The 20,419-nt window shown below is 39.4% G+C and overlaps 2 protein-coding genes across 8 annotated transcripts in view; one reads left to right on the top strand and one right to left on the bottom strand.

The window, feature by feature from the left end:
• Positions 1-269: 269 nt before the first annotated feature.
• FASTKD3 (FAST kinase domains 3) lies at positions 270-7,808 on the bottom strand. Of its 2 annotated transcripts, XM_057370788.1 has the most exons (7): positions 7,672-7,806; positions 5,941-7,401; positions 4,772-4,857; positions 4,193-4,355; positions 3,111-3,180; positions 1,655-1,769; positions 270-885 (listed from the first exon to the last, which is right to left on the bottom strand). In XM_057370788.1, the coding sequence occupies exons 2-7, from the start codon at positions 7,370-7,372 to the stop codon at positions 787-789; spliced, it is 1,965 nt and encodes a 654-aa protein (XP_057226771.1). In that variant the 5' UTR covers positions 7,373-7,401; positions 7,672-7,806; the 3' UTR covers positions 270-786. The 2 variants fall into 2 exon arrangements, with proteins under 2 accessions (XP_057226771.1, XP_057226772.1); XM_057370789.1 differs by lacking the exons at positions 270-885; positions 1,655-1,769 and having other exon boundaries at positions 3,117-3,180; positions 4,193-4,275; positions 7,672-7,808.
• A 60-nt stretch (positions 7,809-7,868) lies between these two features.
• MTRR (5-methyltetrahydrofolate-homocysteine methyltransferase reductase) overlaps positions 7,869-20,419 on the top strand; it is a 29,583-nt gene continuing 17,032 nt past the window's right edge. Inside the window, exons 1-6 of one of the 6 annotated variants that reach the window (XM_057370783.1) lie at positions 7,869-7,979; positions 8,810-8,932; positions 11,574-11,760; positions 15,734-15,887; positions 17,357-17,474; positions 18,398-18,770. In XM_057370783.1, the coding sequence (XP_057226766.1) occupies positions 11,617-11,760; positions 15,734-15,887; positions 17,357-17,474; positions 18,398-18,770 (789 nt within the window). In that variant the 5' untranslated portion in view covers positions 7,869-7,979; positions 8,810-8,932; positions 11,574-11,616. Of the gene's footprint in view, positions 8,065-8,809; positions 8,933-11,573; positions 11,761-15,733; positions 15,888-17,356; positions 17,475-18,397; positions 18,771-20,419 lie in introns of those variants that run through there. The other 5 variants (XM_057370782.1, XM_057370781.1, XM_057370784.1 and 2 more) reach the window with 5 other exon arrangements.

The raw sequence follows: 20,419 nt of genomic DNA, 5'->3' as shown, positions 1-20,419 counted from the left end.
AAAAAACGGGACATAGCTCTTCTGAGCTTCAGAGCACAGAGTTTCTGTTACCTGGAGGAACTCTTGGAGTGTATACATGACCCCATTCAGTTAGTTTAGCTAAAACTGCCACCAAAGGCAAAACTGAAAATGGAATATATCTGAAACACTCTCTGTGGGTGGCCCCACAGAGACAGTTGTACAARTCTATTATCCTGTGGCTGTTACTTTCAAAGAAAGGAAACCTTTTTATTAAAAACTCTCTCATTTTCTGTAAGGCATTGTTATTTATTGAACAGCACTCTTCATCTCTTAAGTAAAACCAATAAGCCAATACTGCTTCTGCAACTACTTCAAATTTTAGTTTTATGAAACACTTGGGAAATTACATGAGCAGCTGTAAGTAAATTGCAYAATTTCTTCTTATACTGTCAAGAAAAGCCTTGATTAGTAGGTATTCTRTAGGCATATTCTGTACATTCAGACTGGCCAGTATCCTTGCATAGTCACATGTGGCCTTTTGCAGCTTTGTGAACTGGAACCAGTTAAAATACAAGGGAAAAGCAGCACTGACTGTCTGGCACTTTCATCTGTAAACTGGTAATAAATATTGACACAAAACTTAAGAAAATATGGTGCTTTTTATTACTCTTTACATGTCAATTGTTCCAAATATTGGAAGCTTTCACATTCAGAAGCTCAGATTTTCTGAGAAGTTATTTAGCAAAGAGAATTTTTCTTCCACGCACAGAATTTACACTTTGTAGTATAAAAAATCAGCCTGTGATCCAGTGGTATTCTCCAGTGTCAGTTGCTGAGTCCATATGTACAAGGGAAGATTTTTTTGTGTAGATATTCTGCCATTTTTCTGGTATTTTGTAGATTTTCTATCTCAAAAAATGGAATCTGGAAACAAAACAAAAATGGTTGCTGGAAATACCTTTTAATAAACAAATGGATAAGACTGATGTTCATCAAGCAGATGCAAAATTACACRGTTGTTTTTTATTTGTTTTAAAATTATAGACTTAATCCTAAATGCATTATTGATCTGTAAATGACCTGAATAGCAATTACTGTAAAACAATGAGTGACATCTATTATAGTTTAAACTAAGTTAAATATTATGGAGTTAGGCTTATGTGGTAAGTGATAAAAGAGGAAAATAAAATCTCAAAAAACTAAAAGTAACAGTTTTTAGTTCAAAGTACATTTTAAAAAATAAATAACTATTAATTCAACAGGCCAAATAAAGGTTATACTCTGCTGTCAAAATATTCTTTACAATACAAAGCAGCTTCTTTTTTTTAAACTCCTCTTTTTAAACTCCAAACCTTTTTTAAAAGCATTTAATTGAAAACTCCTATTCTAATGAACTCTTCCTCAACATTTTCCATTAAGTCGAGATTTGAATCTTAATCACTGYAGAGAAGTACACTTCCAAGCAGCCATTATGTGGCAAAAAACACAGGCAGAATACACTAATTGATCCAAGGAAGAAAAAGTAATTTCTGTACACCTTCAAAAAGGSAAAAACTAGGCAGAGAGGACATAATACAGAAAGGACAGACGTCATCTGCTTTAGGAATTAATTCAAACTACAGTTTTTAAGTATTGCAAAATAATTTTTACTTCTTTTGTTAGAGCAAAAGTAAATCATGTCTTTGGACTTTACCTGCACAACTTCATAACCAAGTAACTGAAGATGTCTCTGTTTAATCACTTCTTCTCCCAACAGATTGTGGCTATTAGCACAAAATCTGTTCTGACCATCAACACACAGGGCAATTCTAAAATCAAGCATAAGTGTAGAATAAAAAAAAAAATTAAAAAAAAAACCAACAAAACCACAAAAATCAGTTATTTTATCACCACAACAACTGCAGTTCCTAAGAAGTATGAGACTGCACCTCCCTCTTACACCTCATAGAATGCGATACAGGATGGGAGTTACCAAGTTCAGGATAATTTAGATCACTCAATTTAAGGGTGGGAGGTGAAACCCTGAACCATAGTAAAACTGATCTGAAAAGCTTTTTTATTTGCTCTGAATAAAAATTACCATGCAAGTTAATGAGAATTTGATATTTCTAATGCTATGATTAGTAAACTGTTTTGAATTCTTTTAGAAGAAAAAATGTAAAAAAAAAGCCTTGCCTCAGCTAGAAAATATTTCAGCAGGTAAATTTATTTAACTTACTAATTTACCTGTTAAGAGCTCAAGTTAAGTTTAAGCTATGTCTGTTTAAGTTAAACCTGTACATATGATTGGCAGCATCATGGATTATAACTATTTTTTGTTTTTGGTGATGAAAATCCCATCAACKTAAACCAAGGTTTGTATATCTACCGTTAAAAAGCTGCTTAAATTTTCAGTATAAGTATATTGTGACTTTACTCACTTTATATTTATGAAAGCTATTACTTAAAAAAAAACTCATTAAAGCTCATTCTTAAGAATTTAAGCATGGGCTCTTGGAATGAACCTGTACTAGTCTCTGAGTCTTGTGAAGGTGTTCAACCTAAACCACAACAGAAGGTTAAGCTGGAGAAAGCCTAACCTCTTCAAAGACTTTTGCTTTATTCACAGAAGTGCAGCTGGAGATACCACACAGGCAGCTTGCTTAACTTTGTATCCAAGGCTTCTAAAGGTAACCCTTGTTTAACACACTTTTAAAAACCTACTCATGTCCCAAATGAAAAAAATAGCATCTGTAGCAAATATCCTTATTATGAAGGATTCCTTGCAGAAGTAATTTTGTGAACTCAAACTGGCTTAAACTCTGTTAAATCAGTACAAATRCATTCAGTTAGAATTTAGTTTTAATTTAAAAATGAATCACAGAGTATCAAAATACATCACTATACTCCAAATAAGGATCACTTGATTCTGACAGTCACAGTAAAGAGACAAATTGTCTGACACTGAATAGTCAGGTGGCAAAACAAAGAGCAAAAAGCAGATTGTTAATCTTTGCTAGTAGTTTCAGTGTAAGTGGTTTCAGAGACCTGAACTTTGTTGAAGTCAATGGCAAAACTGCAAAYAGCTTACATTTTGCCAGGTTTTCACCCTGGATGCTCTTTCTAGGTGTATATCAACATTTTACCAGTGATTTCTTGTATTCTCTTACCGTCTGTGTAYCTCTTCAAGTTGGTCTGCAGGCAATATAAAACCTTCTTCATCCAACTTAATCTCAATATCTYGTGTCGATGAAAAAAGAAGTGACAKTAAAAATCATTTCCTGTAAGAAACTTTCTCCTGTAATTCTTTTCCTCTCACAGTTCATTATTTTATTAAATAACTATAATATTGTCAGAATTTTTTTTTCTGGAATCACAGAAGCTGGCAAAAGTTGTATAGACTTAACACAAATGACTGACAATTAGTAACAGTTCATCCTTTCATAATGCTACAAGCAAAGCWGTATTCCCAGTCCACTAGAAACCGTAACGTACTTAAATGGCACTTTGCTGGGCTGGCTAGGGTCTGTGGAATTTTGAGGGCTTTGGGGAGAGACACACTCTCTCCCTCTTTGCTAACTTCAACATCCTCACGAAAGCTGACATGCAGGATAACTCTGGAATCATGCCTCTTTTTTATTTTTTTAAATGCCTCTGACATCCATGGCATCCAAGATGCCTTTCTCTCAACATCTTATTATCATCCACCCCTCCTGGCACACACCATTCCTCATTGCTGCCTTCTGTGTTTCCCTTCCTGCTGCACACAACACTGTTTTGCTCACTCCTGCCCTACACCCCACAAACCCCCATGRACTGTGTAGTCAGTAGCTCTCGCTGAGGGGACAGGAGCCCAGCCAAGCAGGGCACAGGGCTGACCACCTTCCAGTCCTCCCTTTCTCTACTCAGCACTAAAGCAGGGACATCAGGCAAGTGGCATTGCCTCATTTGGCTTTACATTATACAAATTGTTTAAAGGATAAGGAGCTGATATTACAAACACAGAATTCAAGTGTTAGGAGCTGTTTTCAGTGCAGACTGACTGTGTAAAGACCAAGTAATGCTGCAGTGCTTTTCTCTCCATATTCTCTGACTCCAAAAATTTTTACTTAAAGTTTCCATATTTCAGATCTTTTACAGAATTTTGTATCCCAGTTTACTTTTAATGTATTTGCAGAATTAAGAAARCCCACATAGGGAATGAAAGCTTTGGTACCATACAAACACATTCAATTACTGAAGAAATACTTACCAATTACATAGAAATATGGTGTTGATACTTCTGATGCAAAATATATTCTTTTTTTCAGTAAATAAAGCAGTCCTGTCTTCACCCTTTTAAAGAGGTAAACATCAGGAGAACTGTGAGGCGTGGGAAAGGCCTTTACTTGATACTTTGAAAGGAGTTTTGGACCCTACATAATGACAGAAAACCAAATCAAACAGAAGCAAAAGGGAGATAACATTTTTGTAAATACATTATATTAACACAGCAAAATATATTTGGGGATTTCAAAGCCAAATCTATTGAGAGGCCTAYAGTCTGAGGTATGATCTGCTGGAAACTTAAAATCACCCAAACAACCACCAGAACATCCTCAGGAAGCTTCCATGCTATCATGTTCATGAGAGATGCACAGCTGTTTCCATTCATACAAATATATCAAGTCAATCAATCAGGTAGAAATGCTCCATATATTTATCAAGGAAAGCTGTTTTGTTCGATTCCAATGTTTTTATGGGAAAGATGCTCCTCAACTAAGTATAAGCAGGGCCCCAATGACATTATCACATCTTGTTAGCATAATTTCTGGTTTCACATGTACTGTACCTCATAAAATGGGCACTCCAGGGTGACAGTCAGAAAAAGCTGGGTTAGCTGGGACATAACAACTCTGTTCAAACCAGGTGGCTGAGCTGAAACAACAACATTCAAGCTTTCAGGTGTACCTTCAATAAAGTATCTTTACACAAACCGTATGCAGAAGTTAGGAGAAGCTATTCAGTATAATGTGTAGAGAAGCTACTTCATCATTAAAATTCTCAGTAATTGTTTGAACGAACAGAAAGATTGGTGTAAAATGACACAGTTAGGAAAATGAGAACATTATTTACAGAAATATCAACATTAAAATATACAACTAGCAAGATCTTAGTTAAAACTGTCATATTCTTTCACTAAAAAAATGAGCCAAAAGATGCAGGACATTCTACAGAGAATAAATTTGAGTTGAGGTCTTAGATAAMTATGTCCTTCTTATAATCCCTTTTCCCCAAGTTCCCCAAGGATCTCATTGCTTCACTTTTTGATTTTTTTTTAATCTGCAAGTAGTGGATAATACCAAGTAATTTCCGGATATTTGTCAGCTTCATAAAAATCAACCCATTAAGGTATTTCATGTTGAAAAACTAAGTGACCAAAATTTCTGATCACTTTGAAAACTTTACCTTAGTTTTATTGGTAGAGCAATCTTAGCTGAGATTTTAAGAAGTCAGTCATCTTTCTGGCATAGCTTACAACTCTCCATAATAACCCTAAAAATGCTTACTATCTAAGAGAGAATTACTTTAAGCACTCATAATAGGTTTGTGTCCAAAAGCATTGGAATATGCAGTAATTAGAGCCAAGAACAGATATCACATGAGAGATGTTCTCTCATTCTGTATGAGATAAAGAATGAACAAGGGGAACATCAGGTCACTATTTCTTAGAAAACCAGCAGGATTAACTGAAAAAAAAAATTTAAAGGGAATTCAAGTCTGTTTTAAGATTTTACAGTGCAATTTTCAAACTTGTCTAAATGACATAACATGAAAGACAATGCAAACTGTGAAAAGGAAGCAACAGCCTTTGGCCTCTTGATCAATCTTCTCCAGTCACTTAGATCGGATCACCATTGATTTGACAGAGGAAAATGATAAAAAATTGGTGCTTGACAAGAGACAAACCACATAATAGAAAGAAATGTGGAACATCCCAGGAGAAACTCCGCTTCTTACCTTGAAGCTTTTGCAGAAAATATGGACTAAATATTTTTGGCAGAAAATTTATTGGGTAACGTTGAATAAGGACACAGGAGTGTAGCAGGTTCAGCAGGGTGTGAGGCTTAAAGTCCCTCAAGCGGGTATGCAGCACCRTTTCCAGCTTCCTAAACAAGGAGGAAGCACTTGGAGGCAGATAGTTAAGAGTCCCAAAGGGTATGATATATGCAGCAACCTGGTCAGTGCTAAGTCTGTCAGCATTGGAAATGAAACCTTCTGCCACTGCATCAAAGATGGGCTTTGAAAGGATCATCTTTTTGCAGCAATATTCCATGACCTTGCTGATTGTTTGAGGATGCATAGTGAGGATGGACTTGGGGACATGTGCTTCCAGTGCCTGGGTAAAAATTTGTACTTTTTGCCCAAAGTATAGGAAGGCTTCCAGTACATTTACCAGTTCATGATCTGTGAAATAGGGAACATGCTTCACTGAATGGTTACATAGTGCAGTGACTAAGGGAACTGCCCCAGTCTGACGAAGAACCACCAGTGAATTCAGTATTACACTTGTAAAGTTTGGGCTTAACTGGGAAACTGTGTGTAAAGTAACACTGTTCAGTCTGTTTAGCAACTTTTGGCACTTTTTCCCTTCCCTGACAGTCACCTGCAGTATCTTATAAACCATCACTATTTCCTGGGGACTCCACCTCTCAATGTCTTTTTCTTGCATGCGGTTCACAATTTGTTCCAGCGTCGCACAACTTGGGCCTTCCAACTCAAGTAAACTCTCTCCAAGAGCACACAGATTTCCAGCAGTCAGCTGTCCCTTTCCAAGCCGCTCCTCGCTCTCTGAAAGCAAGCTTGCCATCAGCGTGCTCTGAGGATCTATACGGAGCTTTATCAAAGCTTGCAATGCATTCAGCAGCCCAGTGTTTGACAGTTTTGAGGACTCAAATTCAAACTGGAAGCACAATGCCCTGAAAACTTCATTCTCTAACAGTCCAGGGTTTTTAAGACCATTGTCACCCACCTCAATTTCCGAAATCCTCTGCAGGGCGCCTGAGGCCATAGTATCAGACATGACCTCTAGAGAGCTAAGAAAGTAAAAAATCTCTTTTGATGTACAAAGGTCGTTCAACTTCTTGAAAAATAATTGTTCATCCATCCACACATTCTTTGATTTAGTACTGTTCTCAATATCTCCACAAAGATGCACAGTTTCATTGACTGAAAGTGGCTGCATCTGCAGCTGTGCATGTTTTTTCCTGCAAAACATATACTGAGGTTTATCTTTGACACACAGGATCCTCATGGCCACGGAGCTATAGTTTTGCGGTTTTTGCTGCCCCCTGGTGAAGTTCAATCTTTTGCTTAGGGTCAGCAAAGCAGACCTGCTTGCTGGCGTGGTGGATGAATAGATCTGGAAACTTTTTCGGCTAATCAAAGCCATATTAAATCAAGTGAGCTCTGAAATGATACCTGGGGAAAGAAAAATAGATATTAAAATACAGTCTGGAAAACAGCACTAGAGTCACGAAAATGCAGGAAAAAACCCCAACCGATCCCTCTCCCGAGCACCAGCACAAGGCGATGCAAAGAGCAGAAGCTGCCGGGAGCGGCGAGCCGTGTCTGACAGGCTGCCTGTGCCCCGTGTTCCCGCACAAGGACACTTAGGCAGATGAGCAGGGGACCTTTCCCCGGGCAGGAGCTGCGGTGCGGCGCTTTGCCCTCCACCCCGCTCCGCCCCACCTGCTGCTACCGCCGCTGCCGCGGGCCGTGGCCGCGCTGCTCCGCGCCGGGGGGCACCCGRAGGTGCCGGGGCGGCCGCCTCAGCCTGACGGCGGCAGCCACGACGGGCGGCGCGGCGCCTGCCGGGATCTTCCGGCGCTCTGCCGGCGCCTCCGCTCAGCCCGCCCGCCTCGCCTCTCCCGCTCCGCCCCGGACCGGCCCTGCCTCCTCCCCGCCGCTGCTGCTGCTGCTGCTGCTGCATCCGGCCCGGCCCATCCCGGGCAGCCGCGGAGTGGGGGCTGGCTCTGGCGCTTTGCTTCGGAAGTGGGGTTCGTACCTGTGTGCGTGTGCACCGCGTCCTCCAGCGCACCGGGGGACACCGCGGCCGGGCGGAGCAGGTGCACGGGGCGGAGGGTTTGTATTTTGCTTTTGTATTTCGCTTTTGTATTTGTCTTGGCCCTAGAGTGAAAGTGGTCTGAGCAAGGCTGTTGAGAAAGCGGCTTGGGAATGGCTTCATGGCTGTAGGCGCGGTCCCACAACTTGGTTTAAAGCCACAGAGGAGTGAGTGAAGCTCTTCTGGTTGGTGACAGAAAGAAGACGTTCCGCTGAGTTGYAGAAGGGTGAAACTCCTCCATGTGTGCACGTTGAATCAGGATCAAAGGAGTTTTTCCATCTACTGATGACACGATTTACTGTGTGCGCGCTGACATTTCTCGCTTTTTCAATCCGGTCCGTGGCCGCGCAGTTCATGTTTGACAGGGCAGGTCCGTGACGTGCGGTCCGGCCTTGCCGTGCAGCTGCGGCGCTCCGGGGACAGCACATGTGGCTCGGCGGCGTTCCTGGATGGCTTGTCTGCTCCTACCGTGGGTTGCCTAGGGAGCTAGTGGACTCCCTGCTAATCTYTGGACTGTTAGACTTTTCCAAGTATTGGATCAGATGAGCTATAATTTGGAATTTCATCTTTAGTTTCATTTTATGCCCTGGTTTGATCCAGCAAATCACAAATTGTTTTTTCCAGCTTAAACCTTGTTTTTTGATGTGCATCTACCAGTACAATATGTTAAAGGCTGCTGGTGTAGTAGTGCTATTAAAGTTTGAGGGATTCTCTAGAAAGCTTGATAGTTCAAGAATTACCTTTTCTCCCCCCTGTTTATTCCAGTTTTCACATAAGTGGAAGTGTCATATCCTGTTTGAAGAGCGTATCGTGCAGCAGAGCAGCRCTGTGTGCAGCATGATCATCTGAGAGCAAGTGTGTGCCTGGTTTATGGTTGCTCATCTGCAGGTAGGCATGGTTAATTTTTCTCTCTTTGAGCAGACATCACTTAGTAGTTTATGCACAATCATCTCATGGTTGATGATAGAAGATAAGTTTGCAGGATGAAATTCCTCAACTTGTGCAAAATAGTTCCAATCATGATCAAAGGATTTATGGTCTATTGATGACATAATTAACAGAGAACTAAATAATAAACTACTGTTTAATCAGTTAATTGAATTATGTATTTAAGATTAATTGCAACAAGGCAACAAATACAATACTAGGTACCAGGAAAATGTTAATAAATGCCTACAAATATTTAAACAGCTTTCTGTATCTAATTCCAAGGAATTGTCTAATTGTGTTCTCTCCCATTGCCACAAGGATGCATTCACACTGTTGCTTATGCATGCAGTGCCCTCTCTCAGGAGGTCTGCATGTGCATATCCAGCATTATCTGCTCTTCTGACTGTGGGCTCTGTTGTTTCCACATTCCATCTGTGGGAGGTGTGGTTGCTCCAAATTTTTGTGTCTCTCTGCAATTTACTGGTCCACTCAGCAGCAGAAGTGAAAAAACTCCCCAAGTTCACATATATGCACTGAAAATGKGTGTGGCTACTTTTTGCACTCTTTATTGTTGCTACACTAGCTGGAGTAGAAAGCTCACAATGTCTTACAGGAATCCTGGCTACTCTGCCTGACTTAGACAGGGTCCTGGCACTCTTGGGGTCAACATCTGACCACATCAGACCACGTCCTGACTGCTGTTCTTTCTGTTGTCCTCTTCATWCCCCCTACTATTGCAAATATTTGTGCTTCGCAAGCATTAACAGCTTCCTAAGCTGCCTCTTGTTCTAACAGATTCTTCTTGGTTACGTTGGCAGCTTACTCCTCAGCTTTTCTTTCACAGAAGGCTTTTGTGTTGTGGTGTGTTCTTAGTGGGAAACTGATTATCTTTCTCTATTTCTGAAGTGTGAGAAGGAATGTAGTAATGAAACACTGCTTTTGTCTTTATTGGTTTTATCCATTTGTAGTCGGGCAATGCCACCTGCTGTCAAGAGAGTTAGGTGAAAACACRGCCCATGACCAGGATGAATTTGTATTTCTACAGGGATCTGAGAGTATTTAAACTGAGAGTAATCGTTTATATGACTCATCATAAATAGCACATTTCTTTGTATTTACTTTGGAAAAGGAGGGTGAAAAATAATTTTGTGGATGGTTTGTTGTATGCACCTTCTGTGCACACATACACATGAAACTAATTATGTAAAGGTGACTGTTAGGGTAAATATTAGTAATTTTAGGTAATATAGGTAATTAATTTAAAATGAAAACGGGAATGTAAAATATAGTAGAAGAAAATACAATGAAAACCTCAAAATTTTCTAGGAATTACATATTACATTTTTCATGAAATTCACATGTGTGATACATGCACTTTTAGGAACCTATCACTTCTTTTTGCTACTTTTGAAGTATAATTATGCTAACTCAGTGTGTGGGGCTATGACACTGAATGCTTTCTGTTGTTGAAGCCTTGTGGAAGGAATAGGTGAAGTACAGCAAACTGGGCCCAGGCACATGAGAAGTACCTCAAGTTGGGACCTGGAAATTACTCAGTTGTTATTCAAAGTATTTAAGTTCTACTGCATCTTCTTAACAATGACAAAATATGGTCAGAAAATAAATTTGTAATGTTCACRCAAAAGACATTCTGCTTCTTTCTCTTATTCACTGCTGCCTGAAGTTACGTCTGCTGTGTTCTCTGTGTCAAAATAATGGAAGAAAACTTACAGTATTCAAATTTCCATGAGACAGATGAATGGATAAGGATATGCATCTCATTCATTCTGCTGCTCATGAGGAACTTYGTGACACCACAGCAGATTTCTCTAAGATTGATTCTTTCTTTTAGGAGAAAAAAAAAAGCCAAACAATTAATCTGTAATTCACAGAATCACAGAATAGTCTGAATTGGAAGGATCATYGAGTCTTACTCCTAAGGTGAATGGCCAATGTGGGGATCAAAACCAACACCTTGGTGTTWCTGTTACCATGTTCTGACCAACTGAGCTAACTCAGGGTCACRTTGCCCTTGTAAGAAGCTCCTTTTTGAAATGGGAAATTAAAATCAGCGTTTGTGCTCCAAAACATACTGGACAATAAMGTGTAAAGTCATTTAAAAAAATACTGATTGCAGGAAAGAAGAAACTGAAAATTTGATTTTTTTTTTCCTCAGGCTTTGTAGTTTGACTTCACCAGGTCTGTGTTTTGTYTTGTTTTCAGACAGCTCAGGAAAGTGAACAAAACAGCCACTAACTGAAAATGGAAAATATAAATGATGTAATAAAAATAGTATGTATTTTCATAAAAAGAAGTTTTATATTGAATTGTTTGCAAACTAGATCCTTGATTTTGGAGATACTGTAACATTACTGCAACATCAAGGCAGTAACAGCACATGGGACCAATACCATGTGTCCTTCGCAACCTGATCTACAAACCTTGGTTGTGAGAAATGGCTTCACTTCAGAGCAGATGTCTCATTTCCAAGTTAGACACAAATGCTGCTATCTTTAACTATCTCTTTTTAATGTCAAAGTAAAATCTTGCTGTTCTGCTTACCAGAAATTCACTTTTTAAATTCTTTTTTCCCCTGCAGTGTCTGTAAAAAAGGCAAAAGCAAAAAACATCTGTTTTGGAAAATGTGCTGTGATTCAAAAAAGAGGTTTTTGCTCCTCTATGCAACACAAAAGGGGCAGGCAAAAGCCATAGCTGAGGAAATATGGCAGCAAGCAGGTGTCCATGGACTTGAAGCTGATATGCACTGTATAAGTGAAATGGATAAGGTGAGATACTCCGTACTGTTTGAAAAATATGTTTTGAAGATCTGCATTCTTCTTCACATGCTTGACTGGTGCCTCTTGRTCATCATAAAGGCTAGCAGATGCACCCACCTAAAATACATCATCTACTGTCAAATTTTTGTTCCTTGTGAATTAGGTATTCCTACCAGTATCCACTCAAGTGACTTCTTAAAAACTTTTTATGTATGCAGTAGTAAATGATTTCTGTATTTCTAGGTCAGGTCTGCTGGTATGAGAAATGATGCGCATTTTCCTATTTGATTTGTTTTGGGTTGGGTTTAGGTTTTTTGTTCTGTTTTTTTTTGTTGCATTGATGTCCTGTGTTCTGTTAATTCTGGGCTCCAGCATGGCCCAGAGCTTTTGTGGGTCTGCTTGCGTTGCTTAGCGTATGCACTCATTTCAATTCCCACAGGACTCACTCAAGTTATATTCTAGAACAAAATAAAAAGCTGGAACAAGGAAGAGGCTCWTTATTACTTGCTCTTATCCAAGAGTAAGAATGTGAAAACTAAGTTCTGTACCTAAAAGCAATATAGACTGTAATTTCCTTCACAAAGTACTCCTGRCTGTATGCCCTCAAACAAAAACATATAAAAACTGATCAAAACTTGATAGCCTGGTAATGTCATATGAGATGAGGAGCAAATAGCATTTAAAAGAGTTTTCTTCATGCACTTGAAAATGTGAGACATTTTGAATGAATGTTCAATGAATATATAGTTGAGTGTTACAAAGAGATTTTTATGCAGCCAGCAGGGAATGTGAAGATTTTTCTTATATCCTTCCGTTTAATTTCTTAGCTTTTGACAGGTTTGGGGATTAGTTTCAGGAAGGTGGTAGTCAGAACATTTCTAGCCCTGTTATTGGCCTGCCACTTAAATAAAGGTACTTTGCCAAATTTGGCAAGTCATTTCAGAGCTGTGAATTAATGATAAATTCAGAATCTGAAAATTGTGCACTGAAGAAAAAGGTAATTTCTGTAGCTTTGTAAGTTTTATAACGTAAGTTGTTTTTTCCCTACTTGTTAGTTAGAAAGTCAGTCTTTATGTAGCTGTTGGGTATTGTCAGATCTTGTCGTCACTTAAAGGGGTTGCTGTGAAGGTCTGTGGATGGAATAGGTGGGTACAGASTGAATAGTAGTAATGTGATTCTCTTGCCATTCAAAAGTGAATGGTCARATATTGCTCATGTCTCAGAAACACTGGCTCTTTCCAAGCAGTGTCTCTCACCTGCAGTCTCAGGGTTGAGATAAGATCATAAATCATTGGTTGGTTACAGTGATTACGTTTCATGAAGACTGAAATGAAGTGGAAGTGAGGTAGGAGCAGTGAAAAATGGGAGGCTAAATGGAGATCATCTTGGGTCACAGTGTGTGTAGTCAGCCTTGGATGAGTTATCTGAATAAGCACATTTGTCTTGATAGGTATTATTCTGGATAAGACAAACCTGGCTGTCTGATCCCATCCTCTTCTTTCAGCAACCATGCRCAGCTTGAGCAGGCTGCTCGCTGCTCTTGTGTGACATTATTGTCCTCAGCTCAGGAGAACTTTTAAAGGAAAGAGAAAAAATGAGGCAAACCTGCAACACAAAGGATATAGGAGAAGTGGAAGGTAGAGCGAAAAGTTACATGGTTTTGTTGGGTTCTTCGGGTGTAGTGATGTAGTAGACCTCCCAGTAATTGACACAAATTGTTACAAAACCTGTGTTTCGTTTGGTTTCCAAAAGGTGTCTGTGTTTGTAGATGAGAATCTGCAGTGGAGTAASCAAGAATTTAGTGAGCTAATCATGCCTCTGCTCTTAAATACTGCTTCGTGCTGTCTGAGCTTGTATCTTTTTTTGTTTTTCAGTGGAGCTCCTTTTAGTGTATACCAATATCATGTGATACCAGTAGACCCTTACTCCTTTACTTCAAGAATTTGCTTTTGTTTGTAAATGCAGTAGTCACCTGTGGCAATGCATTGCAGAAGCTGTTGGGTCTGTACTTAYCAAATCAGCTATGGAAGTTTTGAAAATCTGAGTCCTTATTGCAACAGGACCCTGAAGGACTTTTTTTGTACAACTTAGAGTTCAGATTTGAAAGTSTCAGGGTTTTTTGAATACTTGGAGTTTGCCTGAACTTATAAAAGCCAAAACCTCTGGAACATTCCTGAACTGCAATTCATTGAGGTCTGGCAATGTACCTGGGGAATATCCTTGCATGTTTACTCTGTTCACTTCTGCTTCTCTAGGCATCTGCTCTAGGCTGCTGTTACTACTCTGTTCCAGGTAGTAACTTAAGTTTACCATGCAACTGCTTTTAGGTTCTTCAGGAAAGATTTGGAAACAATGCCAACGGGAAAACCTCTTTATATGTTTCTGTGTGTTCCTAGCCTTTTTGGGTTGTAGGGGTCAGGCAATTTTTTACACTGCTTGACAAGGGGATAAAGTTTGAGTGATTTATTGAGGGGGGTGTTTAGAGCATAATTCCTTCAAATTTGAATTGCTCTCTCGAAACTTCCCTAAGTGAAACACAGCACCTCTTGCAATTTTTATTTTYTCATAACTGTATTATTTTTATTAAAATTGGAATAGTGGGAGATAATTTAAACTGCAGCCTACAGGGAGCAATAGAAGGAGTTTAGGTTGCTTACTACAGCAAAAAGAAGGCTAAGGAGTGATCTAGTAGGAGCCTACATGAGCCAGACTGGACATCAGGAGGCCAGATCCATTGGGTRCTGCCTGATAAACTCAGATTTGACACTAGTGAAATGTCAATTCACTGGAACTGAAGCATGRAAGAAGCTGCCCAGAACAAGGGAATCTCTGCCCTTAGAAATTTTCAAAATTCAGCCAGTTATAGCTGACTGAATACAGTGCTGACAGTTAGTCCCACTTGGGGCATGCTGTGGGACTAGRTGGCCTCCAGAGATCACTCCCAAACGAGGGAGAGGAGCTGTGTTTCACATGGGTCACTACCCATAGGCCATAGGGATGCTGTGAGAGCAGTTTGTGCAGATGACCCCAGTGGCAGCACACTGGGACAGTGCTGCAGCCTGCTAAAGACAGGATAGTTAAAGATTCTGAGTGCTTTTTGCTTGGGCAGTAATAAATGGTTGCATGAGATCCAAATTTATGGTACTGACACACAGTCCCTGCTACAGGCAGTTCTTGTCAACCTGATATAATGGGGATCACTTGGAAATGTGGGAGACTGGCGTTAGGACAGGAGAGAGAAGTGAATGGACCAAAATCCGACTGAAGAGCACGGTGACTGATTCTCAGTCTTCAGACCCACCTTAGTTGCCCCAAAAGCACTGGGTTTTTTTAGGGTATGGTATTCTCTAAGGTCTTTTCCAACCTAGTTAATTCTCTGATACTGTGATTCTGTATTGTGGAGGTTATTAGACAGGACCAAGTGATTCTTAATGGAATTTAGAAATGATCCCTACGGTTTGTAGGGCTACACCCCACTTATCTGACTGAAATCATAAGCATTATGGCTGTGTGATTGTGATCATGTAAATAAAATATAAAAACATACAAAAATACATTTTCCGCTTGACAAATCAAAATACTGTAGGAGCTGTGTATTTAAGCTGAGTGCAGTTGTRAAGTATTCTTCATGTATGTACCAGCCTGCTCAAAATGCTTCCCTTGGGCATTTGTATATGGGATCATAGAACATTTCAGGTTGGAAGGGGTTTCATGAGGTCATCTTGCAACCAGGTCAGTTGAGGTCAGAGYAGGTTCCTCAGGGCTTTATCTAACCTGGTCTTGAGAACTCCAAAAAAGAGCATAAGTTGCATCTCCAAAATGACTTGTAATTACTTGAAAGACCTTTTGTGGCTTAATATAGGTGAGATTGAATGTTTTTCTGTGTACCCTTGGGAAGAGGAAAGGTGGGAGATAGAGTACCTATGGCCACAAATGTATATGAAATGGCACCTTGTAATTGAATTTGTTCCGTTGCTCCTAGTATAACCTGGAAACAGAAAAGGATCCTGTAGTTATTGTTATTTCCACTACTGGGACGGGAGAGCCACCAGACACTGCCCGCAAGTTTGTAAAGAAAATTCAAGACAAGACCTTGCCTCCTGACCATTTCGCACATCTCCAGTATGGATTGCTAGGTGACTTAGTGTTTTCTATATTATTGTAGAACTTGTCTGTCAGGCAATAATTTTTATATTTTTTTTTTACTTCTGAATAGGTGGTTTGGGCTTTTTAAGTGGTTATAAAACATTTGTTTTTATAAACAGCATTTTTATGTAATGTCCTCTATGAGCAATAAAGGAAAAATATCACAGAAATTATCTGAATGTAAGCTACCAATGTAATTTTTATAGTTTCATTTTCTTTGCATAAAAACCATATGATATAAGCTATCTATAAATGTTTGAAGTTTAAATTTCATGTCAAATCTCTACAGAGATTAGTAAACTAGATTAGTTTGCTTGACTGTGTGAGTCATTGGGCATTTTTCTCTTCAAAGGAAAAGGCAGTGTAAAATGTTCTTGAGAGTAAAAACCTTAAATCATCCCATCCCTTTAAATTTGCAATAATATTTTAGTTTTGAATGTTGTATTTATCAAGAGAAGGAATGTACTTTCAGCTTAAAGGTGGATAAGCAAAGTACATATTTGGCAAAATGCACGATGTATCTTGAACTGGTGGTAAGGTTAGTTTGTTGAGTTTTTTAGTTGYATTTATAAACTCCAGAAATGTCTGTTTAAGCCTAAGTTATTTTTACCTGCCAGGTTTAAATTGATAGATGGGAGTGAGGAAACTTCTCAAGATTTTAATGAGGAAGGGGACCATTAGAAGGAAATTTCTACTTGATATATGATGTGGGAGTCTGCATTATATGCATCCTGATTGTGTAGCATTTTGAGAAGCTGTTATGCTATTTYCTAGTTACACATTATAGTTTGTGAAATGGTCAAGTTTTTCAGAGCTGACTGCATGCATACGTGTATGTGTAAAGATGAGTATTGCATTAACACTGAATTTTATCGTAGCAGAAATTGTGTCTAAATTACAACGTGATTCAAGTTTAACAAGTTATCAGTTCTAAAATRCATTCATGGTCTCCATCTCAACTGGACCAATGAAATGTTTGCTCCAGGTACTGCATTTGAGGGAAAGCAGAAGTCCCGTTAAAAGGTAAAATAAAAGGCTGTTAYAAGGAGAGAGGAATGGTCCACCATTAGGTGGTATTATGGTTTAATCCCAGCCACACATAGCTGCTCTCTCACTCCCCCAACCCCTCCTCAGGGGGATGGAGGAGGGGATCAGAAGAGTAAAAGTGTTAAATCTCATGGGTAGAATTCCAACAGCAATAGTGAACCAGTGGTGTGGATTGATTGGAGAATTTGTGACCATGACCTGAAAYCAGTGGATCTTTGATTCCTGAGGAGGGAGTGTTTGGACCAGATTCCCTCATGCAGATTTTCCTGCTTTTTTCTTGGTGTCCTCCTTTGGACTTATTCCAACATGTCRGATTCTTCTGTTTGCCTGCAAGAAAAGTGTGTACTGTCTTTGTGTAGCCTGGGAGGTGGCTGCCTGATTGACACAGTTCCTCTTTCCTTGAATTTSCTAGGTCTGGGAGATTCAGAGTACATGTTTTTTTGTAATGGTGGAAGGACAGTAGACCGACGACTTCAAGAACTTGGTGCCCAGCACTTCTATGACACAGGTTTAGCAGATGATTGTGTAGGGTAAGACCTGCATGGGTTTGGGTTCTATTTCTTTAAGCTGAAATATTTGCATAGGCMTTTGTCTGAATGTACTGAACCATTTTAAGTCTGTTGAACCTGGATACTTAGGACTTCATAGGAAAGAGTTCTGCACAGTATACCTATTCAATGTCAATTGCCCTTAAATAAAACTCCATTTTTAAAGTGTGAGGAAACATCTGTAATGCCTGGAAAAATAGTATTTAACTGTTTTAGAAATTAAATAAGTCAGAGTAAGTGAAGGGGTTTGAAAATGTAGTCTGTTTTTTCTTTTATTTCTGTTTTATTCTTTTATGGAGGTGGGGASAAGGATCACTTTTTAGGAATATGTAAAAAGTAAGAAGTAAGAAGATTTTTCTGTTTGCTGTAGAGGAATTATGTAAGAAAACAACTCCCTGTTCTGCTGCTCTTTCTGGCCGGTAGGCTGCAGTCTTTGCTTAGTTATTTTGAACTGCAGCTTGTATTGATTCCACGCATAATGATGCAAGGCAGTTGAACACAAACATTGTCATAACCATAAAACTTATCTCTTGTGTTCTAAAATAATAAAAATGGGCYGTTAGTGTAAGCTATTGATGTTGCTGTTGCACAATCAAAAGTTGCATATTCTGTTGCCATTTCTTCAACTGTCTGTCATAAAGTTCAGCATATGAAAATAAAAATGAGAAACTGGAAGAAGTGCAAGGCTGTTACACATTTTAGACGTGGTAAATTTACATAGTCAAAACACCTAAATAWTTTTTTTTGACAAAGTAATTTTGGTAACAGCTGCAGATATATATTAAAAAAGGAAAGTGAATAGTGTTTTTAGYTTTTGTGGTCTTTCATTATTTGTAAATTAACAGTCCAGGAAATCACAATAATTCATCCATGCCTCTCTTCTTTTTTTTCCACTCCATTCCCAGTTTGGAATTAGTGGTTGATCCTTGGATTGATGGACTTTGGCTTGCCCTCAAGGAAGCATTGCGATTGCAGGAAGAGAAAGAAGGCATGAACAACGCTGTCARTGCTGTTTCCAGCTCGCTCTCTCCAGCTCCACATGCTGTACATGAACTAAGCTTAAGCKCCAAAGTACAGAACTTGAAGCTAGAAGATGAGGGAGCAAGGGGTTCTGATGTTCTGTCACAGAAACTGGATGACATCAATCTTGTGGCTCCAGCTAGTGACACTGAACCTTCACTTGTTCATTCTGTCCCTCCYCTCTCTCAGACTGCTCTTAATATTCCTGCCCTGCCACCAGAATATATAGAGGTACAGCATCAGGACACCCAGGGTGAGGTAAGGACTTCACTCTGAGTGATGGAAGCCTCTTGGTCTCATAGAAGTGTGAGTGTATACTCCTACATATGGCTCAAAAGAGCAAGTGGATACTTACATAAAGGAGATACATCCCCAAAAGCAGGAGGTTTTTGAATTTTAAGTAAAAGGTTCATTTATATTGTGAAAATGTAGCTGCCACCGTATGGGTTATGGACACTTATGTTAAGATACAATTCAGCTGAACAGTAATTTGGTATTGCACTGTCAGGAAGGCAAGAACTCAAATCCTCTGTRGCTTGTGTTACAACAGTGAAAGCATCTTGTCGTAGTGAGGAGCATTGTACAGATTCTGTTCAAATTTTTAATACTTTCAGAATGCACTAAGAGGCTGCAAAATTGCTCAAAATCTTGCTTCATACTTAATAACAGCCAAACTTGTCACTGTGAAAGCGCGATCATTATTTTACTATGGGAAATGGAAAATTAACTGCAGATCAAAAGCCAGTATGCTTTTCATGTGGAGCCATGCTGAACAAAGACCTGCTGTACTAAGAGAGGAATTAGCATGAGCTGGGAATCATCTCCAGTTGGCARGAGTGACTCAAACTTTTTTGGTTGCCCACAAAGGACAGATGTTTCAGTTATCCATGCAAGGAAGCAGTGAAGTCTGGCTGCTCTTTTAAATGACAGGGAGCCAGGAGCTGAGTGTGGTAACACAGCCAGCATTGTTCTCCACTACCCAAGGAATGCAAATCAGGAGATGCARCCAGCATCAGCCAAGAGTACAGATCATCAGGCAAGTTTGAGRGAATCAGGCAGCTCTGGGCCCAAGGCAAGAAATTGGTCTCCAGCTCCAGGCCTGGATTAGTAGGATGTGTGTCCAGTCATGGGCATGGTTGTGGTTGAGCTGCCAACAAGTACTGTTGTAATGTAGCTCAGACATGGACTGAAGAACCAGTACTGAGCTGAGATCGGCTTTCTGGGCCCAGTCCTCTGGTGTGGCTGCTCATAATCACAAAAGCCCTTTAGTATCCTCTGGACTCTGACACTCTTTTTGTTGAGACTGTTAATAGAAATGATGAGAGAATCCCTTAGTCTTGCTAATGTAATTATGTAAGAGTGTGTGGATTTAAACCCTGGATAATTTTGCTTTTCCTTAAACCTCATATTGTGGTTGGTTTTGCTCAGGCTGTTGAATTTAATAATCCAAATTAAATTCTTGGAAATTTATGATTTAKATGTACTCTTCTATTAACAGTTGGCTTGAATGTGCTGCTACAGTCCTTAAAACAGCCCATTTTCCTGAAGTCAGTATATATTCAGACTGTTCTCTGAAATAATTCATCTGGTTCTGATACTGATCCCTTAACTTTTCTGGATGTACTAAGAAAAAATAATTTTGCTTTTGAACAGTAAATGGATAAAACTGTATCTGCTAATCTAGAACCCAGTGACAGATTAAAGAGTATAATCCAGATTTCAGGCATAAAACAGGTTGTTTGTCTTGAGCCCTGAAAAGAATCAAATGCACGTTTGCGATTTTTTCCTTTGGCACTATTTCTGACATAGTTGGGTAGACCTTGTCAACAAGGGGTTGACCCCTATGCAGGGTCATGTTTGGTTTTGCAGGTATCAATAATAAACAATTCATATCCTTGTTCTGGTAT

This window comes from Malurus melanocephalus, unplaced genomic scaffold (genome assembly GCF_030028575.1).
Source record: "Malurus melanocephalus ecotype Western Australia unplaced genomic scaffold, MMel_1.1 scaffold_133, whole genome shotgun sequence".
Classification (NCBI taxonomy): Eukaryota; Metazoa; Chordata; class Aves; order Passeriformes; family Maluridae; genus Malurus; species Malurus melanocephalus.
Note: the sequence above shows the minus strand (reverse complement) of the source record. Positions and strands in the feature narration are given on the sequence as shown.